The 13,927-nt window shown below is 49.5% G+C and overlaps 1 protein-coding gene across 1 annotated transcript in view; it reads right to left on the reverse strand.

Moving 5' to 3' along the window:
- Window positions 1–4,770: 4,770 nt before the first annotated feature.
- Window positions 4,771–13,927, reverse strand: part of FAM184B (family with sequence similarity 184 member B) — an 80,054-nt gene continuing 70,897 nt past the window's right edge. The window contains 5 exon segments of the mRNA XM_036280297.1: window positions 4,771–4,878; window positions 7,005–7,204; window positions 8,039–8,143; window positions 10,529–10,646; window positions 12,509–12,651. Of these exon segments, the coding sequence (XP_036136190.1) occupies window positions 4,785–4,878; window positions 7,005–7,204; window positions 8,039–8,143; window positions 10,529–10,646; window positions 12,509–12,651 (660 nt within the window). The 3' untranslated portion in view covers window positions 4,771–4,784.

A 13,927-nucleotide genomic window follows, 5' to 3' on the forward strand; every position in this document is an offset into this window, starting at 1 on the left:
ATCAAAAAATTTCTAGCGAATAATTTTTTATTCTTGTCTGTATGTAAATATATTTTTCCTTTTAATGACATCTTGCTGGTTGATGACCAGTGAGAAAGCAGCAAGCCATCAGCCTGGGGGTTCCTTTGCTCACTCCCATCGTGATAAACCTGCCCACATCTTCAGGGCACCTTTTCCCTCCTGTTCCATCTGCTGAGGTGCTGGCCCGTGTAAGCCCAACTTTCCCGAGCTGTTCTGGCCTCGGCCAGTTGCCTTCTCTAGGACTTGACCCCTTAGCCCCTGCATCAGCCATCTACTGGATCATTCTGTGCTGCTCACAACAGTTCTTTTATTTTTTCTTTATTTGTTAGAGAGAGAGGAAGGGAGAGGGAGAGAGAGAGAGAGAAATATCAGTGAGAGAACACCAGTTGGCTGCCTCCTGCATGCCCCCCACTGGAGTTCAGGCCCACAACTTGGGCATGTGCCCTGACTGGGAGTCGAACTGGTGACCTCTTCGTGCATGGGTCATGCTCAACCCCTGAGCCACACCGGCCGAACTCACAACAGTTCTTTTTTTTTTTAATCCTCACCCAAGGACCTTTTTCCATTTTTTGTTCAGATAGAGTGGGAGGGACAGAGAGAGAGAGAGAGAGAAACATCGATGTGAAAGGGACACATCGAGTGGCTGCCACCCGCACGACCCAACTAGGGCTGGGGACAAACTGCAACTGAGGTACATGCCCTTAGCGGGAACCGAACCCGGGTCTCTCTGGACCGCAGGCCGACGCTCTAACTGCTGAGCCAAACCGGCCAGGGCCTCACAACAGTTCTTGATCGCATGCTCAGTGTTCCCCTCCGTGCCTCAGCCTCTGCCCCTCTTCCTTGCCCCTTCTCTCCCTCCTACTCCAGGCTGCCATCTGCCCCTCCCCTGTGACCACAACTGTTGTGCTGGTTACAGTCACTTCACTGCCAAATCGAATGGACACTTCAGCTTTATTTCAGCTCATCCTCTTCAACATATCTGCCTTCTCTCTTTCCTCCTCCACCCAGCCCCTCATGGCATTCCTGCTTTGTCCTGGGCCTCTGCAGGCCAGAGGAGGGCCGCTCCGTCCTGGGGGCAGCGCCGTGGGGATGCCGTCACCAGGGCTCCGCCTTCGGGGCGCTGCGTGGGGCCAACACAGGCCGCGCTCGGTGTGACCGAGCCCTGGGCACGAAGCCCGGTCATACTGCCTGACACCCTCCCCTAGTGGGCGGTCTGACCTGCAGCGCCCGTCAGCCTGGCCAAGGCTGTCCCACCTGAATCTTCGTGGCCCCCCTTTCACAGTTGTCAGCCCTGTGTCCTCGTCTCAAGGCTCTTCCTGTCCTCTGCTTCCTCTGCTGTTTCTCCTACACAGCTGTTTCCCCTGAGTGGGTGGGGGAGAAAGCGGTGCTGGCGTCGCATGCTGACCTAGCCCTGCTTGGCCATGTTCCTCTCCTGCTGGACAGGGACGGTCTCAGAACACCGGTCTTGGACAAAGTTGCTTTGAGACCACGATCAAGTAGTACCAAAACCGCTTCATGATTTTGTCTAAACAGAAAAACAAGGTCACTGTGCTGCCCCCAAATCCCAAACATCCTCCTGGCTAAAACGAGTTACCACCTTTTTTAAAAAAAAACAAAACGTTTACAGCTTTATCCTCGCCCTAGTCTGGCCTCTCTGTAGATAAGATCTAAGACACCTGGTCATAGGATGGCCCCTACCTTCTGACAGCGTCCAACCTAGAGCGATTCCCTGCTTCCTCTGATTCCTTGGAATCACCCAAGGCCAGAATCTTAAATAGGTTCGAACACCGTTTTTCTGAGAAGCCCCCACCACGATGAGCATTTCCCGCTACGCAACAATAAACCCAACTTCAGCTACAGTGTGTTTCTGGTGGTCTTTGACCGAATGGCATGGGTATCTCATACATTTCTTGCACCTCTAATTGTGTCTTGGGGTATGTCCCCGGAGGCCCCAGCTGACGTGGCTGTCATGGACGTGGTCCGAGGGGGCAGGCAGTCGGGTGAGGTTTGGTGGCTCACTCACTGTCCCACTGGCAAGTAGGACCCATTCTGAGTGGTGTGTGAAGTACAGACAGTCACTGGCACAAGGGGCGGCCTGGGTGCTGAAGATGCCACCAGTGGTGCCCAGTGGAAGTGTTCCGGGGGAAGGGAACAGTGCAAGGATTCAGACACGGAAGGTCAAGAGAAGACTGCATGCAAGACAGCAGAGTCGGCCGATTGTCACTACCCTGCCTTGACTTCCAGCAGAGAGACAATGACAAAGTAACAGTGCTTAAAAGTCAAAGGCCATTGTGCCGGCCTGAGTCACCTTTGGTTGTCTCCTGCAAGGGGGGTGGGGGACAGACTGCTGAGGAACTAATAGGAGACAGTAGATAAAATAATAACATTATAAAAATAATACTGCATCCTGGTGGTGACAGTGGAGATGAGTCAGCACTACCCTTGCCAATCTAAAGGTTGTGGGGAAGGCGGTCCCTATCATAGCGCCTTTTAATGTGCAGAACCAGACGGAGCCTGGAGATTGAGTACAGATGGACCAAGTAGCTCCAGTCCAACTGCATCAACGCCAGAGCGGCTGATAAGCATGTAGCTATTGATCGGGTGAGTTCTTTTCCACCCCGGTTAAAAAAAAATTCGCAGCAATATTCCTTTCCAGTTTTGCTCCAGGGATATAACTCTTCCTCCTTTTGTCATAATATGACCTAGAGATGTATCATCAAATCCTGTTGTTTCTCCTTCCCAACTCAATCCTGAACCATTCATTTCTCTTCATCTCCACTGTTCCCTCCAAACCATCACCATCAACTCTAGACCACTCTGCTCTTGAGAGGTTGATGGAATAGGTTTTGCAAAAGAAGCCAAGAAGATGGTTTTATCAATTTGAGTTTCTTACTGTTATCTAGGGTACAGAGAGAGAATGTCAGTCACTGCCGGACAAAGTGCAAACTGCTAGGAGCCTTCTGGATGGGAATGTGGTCATATCAAACAAAGCTTAAGTGTGTATCCTTTGATGCTTTAGTTCAATGCTCAAGAAATATGTCCCAAAGAAAACATGATGGAGGCATGCCAAAGTTTAGTTAACAAATATTGGGTAGAATCTAGAAACTTAACAGGATCTGTCACTCACCTGAAACAAGAAAGGAGTCAAAACAGATGCAGAGTCTCAGTGAACACTATTCTAGTCCTGCAGCAGGTGTTACTCTGAGTTACAGGACAATAGAAGGAAGTGACACCTGCTTTGCTCACGAGTTGCAGGGTGGTGGGACAATGTTTCAACCAGCAAAAGTAGAAAGTATGTAGTCTTTAAAACATAAAATACAGACATAATCTTACAACGCTCACTCTAAGCAGGAAACCAAGGACAGCTACAAACTACTTGATACGGAAAAATAATACGGCATGTTACATGTATGGTAGCAAGTATTGGCAGTTAAATCATTTCATTGGGGCCATGTGTTTTAATTTAAAGGTAAATTTACCTTTAAATTATGAGTTTTGAGTTGAAATTGCATTGCTCTCAAAAGGACATAAGTATGTAAGCAGCCACTTTTTATTTGAAGATGATCCGATCGAGGTCAATGTGAACTTGCTATTTCCAAGTTCAGCCTTCATCTAATTTCATCGTTCTCCTTGGAAAATCAATACCAGTCACAGCCACGTTTATTGCCCAGTTGTTTAAGATTTTATTCAAAGAGCAAAGATTTGACAGTGCATAGAACAAACAACTGATTATGGGCCACCTTGCTGGGCCAGCACCAGAGGAATGGCATCATATTTTGCCCATTAAAAGATGTACTGAGTCTGTTTCAGTGGGTCAGGCAGCTCAGGGTGGCCTGACAGCGAGTCAGCACCAAGAATGGCCACTCCCCGCTCCCGTTAGCCTACCGAGCATCCATGCAATGGGGAAGGAACGCACCATGAGGCAAATGGCCCAAACCCAAAGACCAGAGGTTCAGGGGATCTTTGACTTGAAAGAACAGGTAATCCAGAAACCTTCACAAGTGACCAAGGTGACACTGCTGTCCTTGGAACTGAGATGGATGACGGGGCGAAGTCTAGCTATTCACAGAAAAACCTGGCAGTGCTTAATTCCAACTCATGATCCGGGTCACTACCCACACTGTTTTGCTTAATCCTCATACAGCCCCATTTTGAGGTAGGTGTTAGCCCCTCTATTATCTATGTCACGTCCTGGATTAGGAAATCAAGAGATTTAATCCAAGTGTCAAGGCCTGCTACCGTGTAGCCCCAGTCGTTTTGAATTGTTCTGTTTGTGTTTCAATTGGCGTTCCTGGTTATTCGGAACTTTGTTTTATTCCTCCTGTCACTGAGGTTGGAGGAGCATCCTGAATGACGTCACTTACACAGAAACACTCTTCAGGTGGATTCGACTTGCATCCTAAGGGATAATGAAGTCCCTTTAAAAGTAGAACACAGAAACCGCAACGTGGAGTGCAGTCTTGTGGATACTAGACATACACCAGGTAGGCCATCAGTAACACTGATAACATCTTCCCACAATGCTTTCTGATAACACAGGTTCATTTTATCCTAATGTCAAGAGGTTTTTAATAAAATGGTACACGATGAAACCGTGAAATGTCGATGCCAAAATCTGTTTTAGCTACTGTATGCAGATTACATTACAAAGGAAGTTATTTGGTTGATCGTGTTTGTTTGTTTGTTTAATTCATCCTTCAGTCAGATGTTTTGAAAGAAATGTTTTTCGAATGTCCTGTCTGTGATGGATCCCAGGGATCCATTTAGAAGGAAAAATACTTGGTAAACCACTCCTGGTGGGCAGAGCCCTGCTTCTGCTGGGCTTCTTTGGGTTCGGCTGTTTCACCATCTTGTGTCCTGCAAAACACAAACAAAAAGGTTTAGGTGGTTGTTGAGGTTTTGGAAATCACTTAGGAAACAACTTAGTACCCCGCCTTCTTTTCAGGAAAAGATAATTGCTTCTTTACTCCTCAAAGATACTAGAACATGACTGGCCAACACTAGCGTCTGGAAACCGGCTGGGAGGGGATGTCCGATTCCTGTTTGGAAAACAGAACGTTCTCCATTGTTTCACTTAAGAGCATGAGGCATTTTGGCAACATTTATTTAAGCACAAATTAATTAATAAACCCCACAAAAAAGGTGCAAGAGGGGCCTTTGAGATCTTGTTCCTGGCATATGTTGTCAGTTGGGCTCAAATAAACTCTTAAAAATTCTCTATAAGAAAAAAAAAAAAAGGTAAAAGAAAGGGCTGGTCAACACAGCATTACAATTTATGGCTTCTTTAAAAGTGATCTACTGCCCGACCGCTGTGGCTCAGTGGTTGAGCATCAATCCTTGCACCAAGGGGTCACTGGTTCGGTTCCCAGTCAGGGCACATGCCCAGGTTGTGGGACAAATATTCGGTAGGGGGCATGCAGGAGGCGGCCGATCGATGTTCTCTCTCATCGATGTTTCTATCTCTCTCTCCCTCTCCCTTCTCTTTCTCAAAAAAATAAAGAAAAAAAATTTATTTATTTTGCCAAAATGTATATCTGTGCTTATGCACATATACATGTTCCCCGATGACCTATTTCCACACACAACCCAAAATAAATACAGTAACAACTGTCAAAAAAAATTTTTTTAAGTGATCTACTGCCTGGTCGGTGTGGCTCAGAGGTTGAGTGTTGACCCATACACCAGGAGGTCGCCGGTTTGATTCCCAGTCAGGGCACATGCCTGGGTTGTGGGCTCGATCCCCAGTAGTGGGCGTGCAGGAGGCGGCCTATTGATGGTTCTCTCTCACATCAATGTTTGTATCTTTCTCCTTCCCCCTTCCTCTCTCTCTAAAAATCAATAAGAAATATATATTTTTGATAAAGTGATCTACTGTGCTCTAGCATCACAACGAGGCTGTGAAATTAGCCTGACAAATTGAAAAGGGGAAACAGTAAGCAGGAAAGTATGGTGTGTACCTGGGTGAATGGTGTCTGTCTGCAATTTTGGGAACACGGCCTTGAATAGAGGTATATGACAGTGAGCTGCTCTAGCATTAATACAGGGATGTGCTGGGGGCTCCCAGCCGCAGGCTCCTTAGCTGTGAAACAAAGGGCTGGGCTCATTTAGTGCCTGACTCCCAGGGGTTCTTGCAGCTCAGCTCATACAGATCTATGCCACCTCATTTGTCCAAATAGCCACGAGTAGGCAGGGCCTTGGGAAAAGGAACATTTTAGCAGCGGCCTGTTCTGAAATGCAAACCTCAAAGCCCAGAATTTAAAATGTGGCCTCTGAATGGAAGGCTGGATAGAAGGGACAACGAATAAAAGAATACAATCACGCTTCTCTTCCAGAAGCTGCAAGGCTTTCTGGGAGTAAGCAGGCGGTTTCTGAGCGCATCATGCACGATCATCCAAGCCCACATTCTAAGAGGCCTTAAAATTCCGAGATGATACAATAATTCTTGAGGAAGAACCTTAGAAATACCAGTGGGAATACACTGAATGCTTCTATCCCAGGCCCTGTGCTAGGCACATCCTATGGAGGAATTCCTCCAGCCTGTCACATCCGTCTGCCCTGTAGGTGCTGCAGCGTCATTTTAGAGAAGAGGGAATGAAGACCCAGAGGTCGGGTAGCCTGCCTGAGGCCACACAGCCGCGAGTGAGGAGGACCAGAACTTGATCCTGATCTCAAGGCCTGGGGAGTCCATCTGTGTAACCCACACTGAAGATGTCGGCTCAGTGACTCAGTGCCCCTTGTCTAACTATCCATGGGAAAAAAAGGCTTTCTGGAATTTGGTCCCAGGAATAGTCCCTCCTCTAAAGAATGGCACACTTCTCTGCTCTTACACGATCTTCCCATTTGGCTGGACTGTCGGGTCTCCAAGGCAGGGCTCGATGTGCTGCCTGTGCACCTGCCCACATGCCGGGGATTTAACAGGTGCCAGAACGGACTCCGGTTTCCCTCCTACTGTGGGAAAACGGAACCCTGGCTTCTGCGCCTACCTTGTGGCAGTTTTCACATCGAGCGACTGGGAGGGTTTGTAAGGCCGGCCACCACTGGGGCTTGGGTCCAAGCTGGGTGACTTCGTTATTGGGGGGGCGTTGATCCTGGAGCTCAGGTCACCACTCAGAAAGTTCTTGGCGTAGGAGGCGAGGTTGGGCACGCTGACCACTCGGCTGGGCACGTCCTCCATCCTCTTCTTCTGTTTGTATTCAAGGAAAGGCCGCTTAGAGTCCCCCAGAGACGGCGGTTGTAATAAACAGGCCCCCCAGCCAAACCGACGAGCGAGGACGCAATGCTTGGTTTATATACGTCCATGCTGTTTTTTTTACAGCACTGTCCCTCGGATCTGGTTTAGGTTTTAAAAACACATGTTCACAATCTCTTCTCTGAAATGTCTGGGCACAGATGTGTTTTGTAATTCATAAATCTGGTATTAGATTTTCAAAGGCCATGTAACACCCCCAGCAGGGGCTGGGCCCCTCTGGCCCAGTGCATGAATATTTCTGAAGCAAAACTTACATTTTGCCACACACTAAGAGGGATGTATACACATCGTAACTGATCTCGCAGCAGTTCAGCTGAGATTAGGTTTTTGCCCTGTGAGCTACAAAAGAATACTAATTTTTTTTATTGCCTTTAGGATTTGTGATAGCAGACGAGACATCTGGAGGTGAGTATTCTCATTGTAACAAATTCCCAAAACAGATAAGGAAAAGAGTGTTAGAAGGAGAAGACTCCTGCTCTTCTCGCCCTTCTTCTAACCACCAATTATTATTATAGTCACTATTAATAGCCACACATTTACTTACAGAAATTTGAAAAAGATGAAAAACCCATAAAAAATAAAAACGCACACCATCGTCCTAGCCAGATATAAACACTGCCTAAGCATTCATACCCTTTGCTGTGGGTCTTATTTCAATGAGCGTCCTTCTGACTGTATCCCAGCCATTGACAGACCAGCTGCAGCTGCCTCAGGAAAGCGACACCAGCAGCACCGTGCGCTGCACTGAACCCGGCAGAGCCGATTTACCTTCATGGAAGGGGTCAGGTAGCCTGGGTGAGGGTTGAAGGAGAAGGACCGGTTCCGATGGGACATTGCACTGGGGAAGGCTGCATAGTGGAATCTCCTCTCCTCCTGGAAAACAGTACAGCTGAGTCTAGGTGAGCCTGGCCACACAGCATGGTTGGAGTGGAAGGAAGGTGGCATGTGAGGGTGGGCCACAGAGACCAGGGAAGTCCAGGAAGGGGGGCGGGGCTCAAGCTGCCATCCACCGAAGCCCTGAGGACGCGCCTTTACTCCTGGGAACTTTGTGTCCCCAGCCCCTCTTGCAAAGCAAAGGGCAAGCGTATTTGGAATGCCTTGGGGGAGTCAGAGACCCAGCAAGCGTATTTGGAATGCCTTGGGGGAGTCAGAGACCCAGGCACACTCAGCATGGGAGGAGCACAGAGTTAACATACAGGTAAAGAAAGAAGACTCCCAGGTATACTCTCTGTGTAGCCGATCTGGTTCATTCTGGTTCATGTGTGTCATCCTCCACTTTTTTCTTTCCTTCTACATTTTTTTTCCCTAAGATTTTAATTTTATTATTAAAACAAATTTTTTTCTTTGATTTTTAGAAAGAGAGAAAGGAAGAGGGAGAGAGATAGAAACATCGATGAGAGAGAACATCGACTGGCCGCCTCCTGCATGCCCCCCACTGGGGATCGGGCCCACAACCTGGGCATGTGTCCTGACCGGGAATCGAACCAGTGACCTTTTGGTGCGTGGGTCGATGTTCAACCACTGAGCCACACCGGCTGGGTCTTCTACATTATTTTTAAAGCAAATTTGAGTCATTGTAGTTTCATCTATAAAAACACCAATGTGTATCTCTAAGAGATAAGGACTCTTTAATAAAAAGTAAAACCACAATACCTTTGTCACACTTAGCATATGAGAATTCCTTATTAGCATCATGTAATTTTCAGTTCCTGGTAAGGTTTTCCTGATTGTCTCATCAACGTCTTGGCATGAAAGAGTGTGGCTGGGGAGCAGGGGAGCAGGGATGGGAGTGAGCCGAGGAGAGGGGTGTGTGTGCGTGTGTGTGTGTGTGGCTCTGCAAGCCACTGTGAGGCTGTGAATTTTACTCAGAAAGATGGAAAGCCACGGGAGGTGAACACAGCCATGCTATGATCTGACTTATATTTTCACAAGATCACTCTGGTTACTGTGAGGTCAGCATAGTGGAGTGGGGCTCACGTAAGGGGGAGACCAATAGACTGGCCACTGTGCATGTGAGAAGCACTGGGGCTTGGACCAAGGCTGTGGAGGTAGGCGGTGGGAAGCACCCGGACTTCTGATGTGGCTAACTAGCTCTCCCCCGTGAGCCCGACTGGCAGGAGAGCTGACTGTAAGGCACTGGCAGCTGCCCAATGGGGCGGTACAAACCACTTCTTTTTTTTTTTCATCCTCACCTAAGGACATTTTCCCATCGACGTGAAAGGGACACATCAAGTGGCCGCCACCCACACAATCCAACCAGGGCCAGGGACAAACTGCAACCAAGGTACATGCCCTTAGCGGGAACTGAACCCGGGTCTCTCCGGACCGCAGGTTGACACTCTAACCGCCGAGCCAAACCGGCCAGGGCTTGAACACAGCACAGAGCATGGCAAGGCTGGGTTAGAGCCTAAAGCAATGGTCAAAGTATAAGGAGACACCAGTGTGGGGTGGGAGGACCCAGTGAATGGGCAGGAAGGGCGTTTCACAGAAATGGACCGGATCACCCTTGGTGGATGCCAGGTACAGAATCACAGGGAGCCCGAGCAAACTTTTCTCCCTAGGGGCCCAGTGGGTAGCTTTGCTGACTGGCAAGCAGGTGGTCACTTGTACAGAAAGATCAACAAAAAATAAAGAAGAACTGGCCTGCTTGGATCTCCTAGAATTCAAACATTCTAGATCCCCCCAAATTCTGCTGGTTAAAAACAAAGAAGCCAACATCTGCCGTCGGCAGATGCCGTGGGGCTTGGGAGCAGAGCGACTTTTTCTTGCTTTCTATTTTCCTGTGTTAATTTTTTTTTAACGGAGTATGAATATTTTTGTACAATAGAAAAACATAACCAAGAATAATTTGTGCCCTGGCCGGTTTGGCTCAGCGGTTAGAGCATCGGCCTGTGATCCGGAGAGACCTGGGTTCGGGTCCCGCCAAGGGCATGTACCTCGGTTGCAGTTTGTCCCCGGCCCTGGTTGGTCGTGCGGGTGGCAGCCACTCGATGTGTCCCTTTCACATCGATGTTTCTCTCTCTCTCTCTCCCTCCTGCTCTATCTGAACAAAGAATGAAAAGTGTCCTCGGGTGAGGATAAAAAAAAAAAGAAAAAAAAGAATAATTTGTGAGGTGGTTTTATGGTTATCAGGATGAAAACCTGAGGTACCCAGCAGAAGGCCAGGTGCAAACTGGAAAGCAGGTGGTCATGAATGCCCCCCCCCCCAGGAACTCCGAGGAGCCCCTGCAGGGCCGCTGGCTGCCCCAACAGCCTCACCGTGAGCTGCTTGATGATCTCCTCTCTCTCCTTCAAGCGGGTCTGCAGGCGGCCTATGAGCTGCACGTCCTCCGGCCTGGACGCCCCCTTCCCTGGCTTCTCTCCGGAATCTTTCAGTCTGTTTCAAGCAGACATGAAGTTAGCCCGTCACTGCAATTACTCAGCCACAAGCAGGGAGAATAGGTGATGACATGTAAGGAGCCACTGGGTGGCCAGCCACTCTCTCTGTTCACAAAGGGGAAACAGGCCCAGAGAGCTTGCCCAAGACCATCCAATGAGTTGGCTGCAGGGCTCAGGGTGGAGTCCAGGACCCCAACTCCCCGTGTGACCTTGTCAGTCCCCCCAAGGCTGCAGGGCCCAGGAACCAATGGTCCCTGTGTGCAGAGAGATGCTGCACTTAGTGTAGCTTCCAGAACCAGGTATGTTCCGGATAAGAAGTCTCAGTAGGAAGTGGCCCCACCCAGCCAATGCCCGCCCACAGACTCTGCTAATACTGATGTGACTCTGCCGCCATCTGCTGGCCGATACTGAGTATGGCATGAGTTGGTTCCTAGGCAGTGCAGTGAGGGCAGGGCAGCTGGTACTCACAGCCCTTCAGCTTGAAGCTGGAGAAAAGAATTCTCCAGATGGTGGGGAGAGGGAGGGTTAGGGCTGCAGATGATCTACTGACAATAGTCGATAAGAGGCTAGGACTTTTCGGTGAGGTGAATTGGGATCCAATCCCAGCTCTATTTTCTAGCTATGACCTTGGGTATAGCATTTCACCCGTGAGCCTCAGCTGCTCCTTTAAAATGGGTGTGACATGGGGTGGTTGCGAGGATGCAGTGAGATAATGGGTGCCTGGCACGTGGTAAGTACCCATTAGAGGGCAGATGGCAAAAGCTTCCGCTCCAGATTTTGGATGTTTTGCTTTGTATTAGAGATGGCGGAGGAGTTTTCCAGAGCGCAAGCTCAGGGTCAGACAGATGACATTTAAATTCACTTAGTGCTGCTGAACCTGGTGTCCCTGATGCTACCCCCAATCCTCCAGTCTCTTAGCAGCCAGAGTGACCCTGTGTAAAAGTGAATCAGACCATGTCCCCTCTGCTCAGAGCCTAGCAATGACTGTCCAGTGCACTCTGAGTACATCCAAACTCCTCCCTGTTCACTACAGAATTTCCCTCATGCCTCCAAACTACCTCACCAACCTCAGTTTCTACCACTTACCCTCTTGCTCATTCCACATAAGTCACATGAGTATTCTGGTTGTTCAGACTTACGAAGCAGGCCCCAGGGCCTTTGCATTTGCTGTTCTGCTTGAAATTATCTTTCTCCAGATCGCTCTCTTCTTCCCTAACCCCTTGTGCACAGATTTCACCTCCTTAAAGAGGCCTTCCTTGCCCACCCTTGCCACTCTCTAGAAACTGAGAGTTTCTTCTAGCACTTTCACTACCTGATACAAAGTATTTGTTTCCATATTTCTTGTCGGAATCCCCATTAGAACTTGTGAGTGCTATGACAGCAGTCTTCGTTTTGTTCTCTATGGTGTTGTAGAGCCTAAAAAAGCAAGCCCTAATATTTGGAGAATGAACAGATGAATTCCTGCATTCGTGCACAAGGACCCTTTGGTATTGTCTGTCCATAGGAATAACAATTTCCTCCTTGACGGACAGCTGTGAAGATTAAATGAGATGATGTGTTAGAAGAGGGCCAACACTAATGAAAAAGGTAGCCTTGATCCTTTCGATTTCTTCCCAGTGCGAGGGTCAAACCCAGCCTGTGAGGCAGCCTCACTCCTCAGAGTCCCAGGGCCGGCCCGAAAGGGCAGTATTATAACAGGTGATCAACCATCCCAGCTTGTTTGGGACTAAGGGCCTTCCAGGAACTCCAGACTTTTAGTTTTAAAATTGGGAGAGTCCCAGGGACGTGCGATAAGTTGATCACCCTCATAAAATGGCACATCAATTCGTCCTTCCTAACTTGGAACGAAGGCCTACTTACTCGGTTTCCAGGGCAGCCAGCCGGGCCTGGAGCCGGGCTTGAGCGCTGCTGAAGTCTGCCACCATGGCCTGCATCTCCTTCCGGTGTTCCTGGCGTAGCATCTCCACCTCCCGGGCCCGCTGGGCCTGCTGGTCCTCCTCCAGCTGCCTGTAGTGGATGGAAGCACAGCTGGGCTGACCCAGGCTCTAGGACCCACCTCTTGAGCACCGGGGTTTTCTCCCCCATCTGCTGGGCGTGAAACAAGGGGTGGAAGGAGGCATGAATTTAAGGTCAGGACATCGTGGGAAGGACACCTGGGGTATCTGAGTTGTGGGGTCCAGCATAAGCCCTGCTTGTGGGACCCCTTCTGAGCACCTCCCAGCCCAGCATTCCATGAGGAGCGGCCTACAGGGGGGAGGGATAGGAAACGGCTCTGGGGGAGTCCCAGGAAGCATGCCCGTCACTTGGGGCGGGTGGGGAGACCTGGATGCAGAGACTCTGTATCCGAATTACTGAGAGTTGGGACTCTGCACCAGGGAGATCCCCAGTCCCGGTGGAAAAGCAGGGTGGGATGGGGGGAGGAGAGCACTGTTCAGAGCCAGGCTGCCATGTCTGTCCACAGCCTCCTCCGTCACTTCCTAGCTGCGTGACCTTGGGCAAGGTACGTCCTGCTCAGTGTCTTCGTCTGTTAAGTGGAGGTGACAACAGTGGCTACCTTACAGGGTTATTGCAAGAATGGCCACGTCCATGCACGTCCAGAACAGTCTGTAGCACAAAGTGCATGTTCAACCAGCAGCTATGACTTTTCTTAACCTATGTGTGGGGATTTAAGGGATCCACAGACAAGCCTCAGGGGTGGTCACCCTCAGAAAGTACGTGTGATTATATCTGCCCCCAGGAGAGGGAATACTGCTTTTCTGAACTGGGGGTGAGGGGGAGTGGCTAACCCAAAGTGGTTAGGAGTCCCTACCCTGGCCCTACCTCATTCAGTGGCACAAGGTGAGTCCCCAACTGAAACTGACATGACCCACCTTGGCCAGGTGGGCTTACAGCTGTTTCTTAGACAAGCGTTTCACTTGCACAACTATTTTCACTTGAACAACAGATAAAATGGACAAAGTCTTGGTAAGATATAAACTGCAAAAGCACACTCAAGAGGCAACAGATAACCTGAAATCCTGTAGCTACTGATTAAAATCGTAGTTAGGAACTTTCCAAGAAGTGGAGGGGAGGGGGCGTTCACTTGGGACTGACGATGAGCGATCGGACCTGGATTAGGTAAGAGCAACGCCACGGGTGACCGGGTGCCGAGGCCCTGGCATACCCTGCCCTGGTCCACAGCAGCCCCGGGAGGTGGTGGTGCCATCTCCGTTTTCCAGAGGAGGGCGCTCTTGGAGAGGCTGGCGGACCCCCCCGGCCCACACAGCTGGTCAGGGGCAC

This window comes from Molossus molossus, unplaced genomic scaffold (assembly GCF_014108415.1).
Source record: "Molossus molossus isolate mMolMol1 unplaced genomic scaffold, mMolMol1.p scaffold_m16_p_1, whole genome shotgun sequence".
Classification (NCBI taxonomy): Eukaryota; Metazoa; Chordata; class Mammalia; order Chiroptera; family Molossidae; genus Molossus; species Molossus molossus.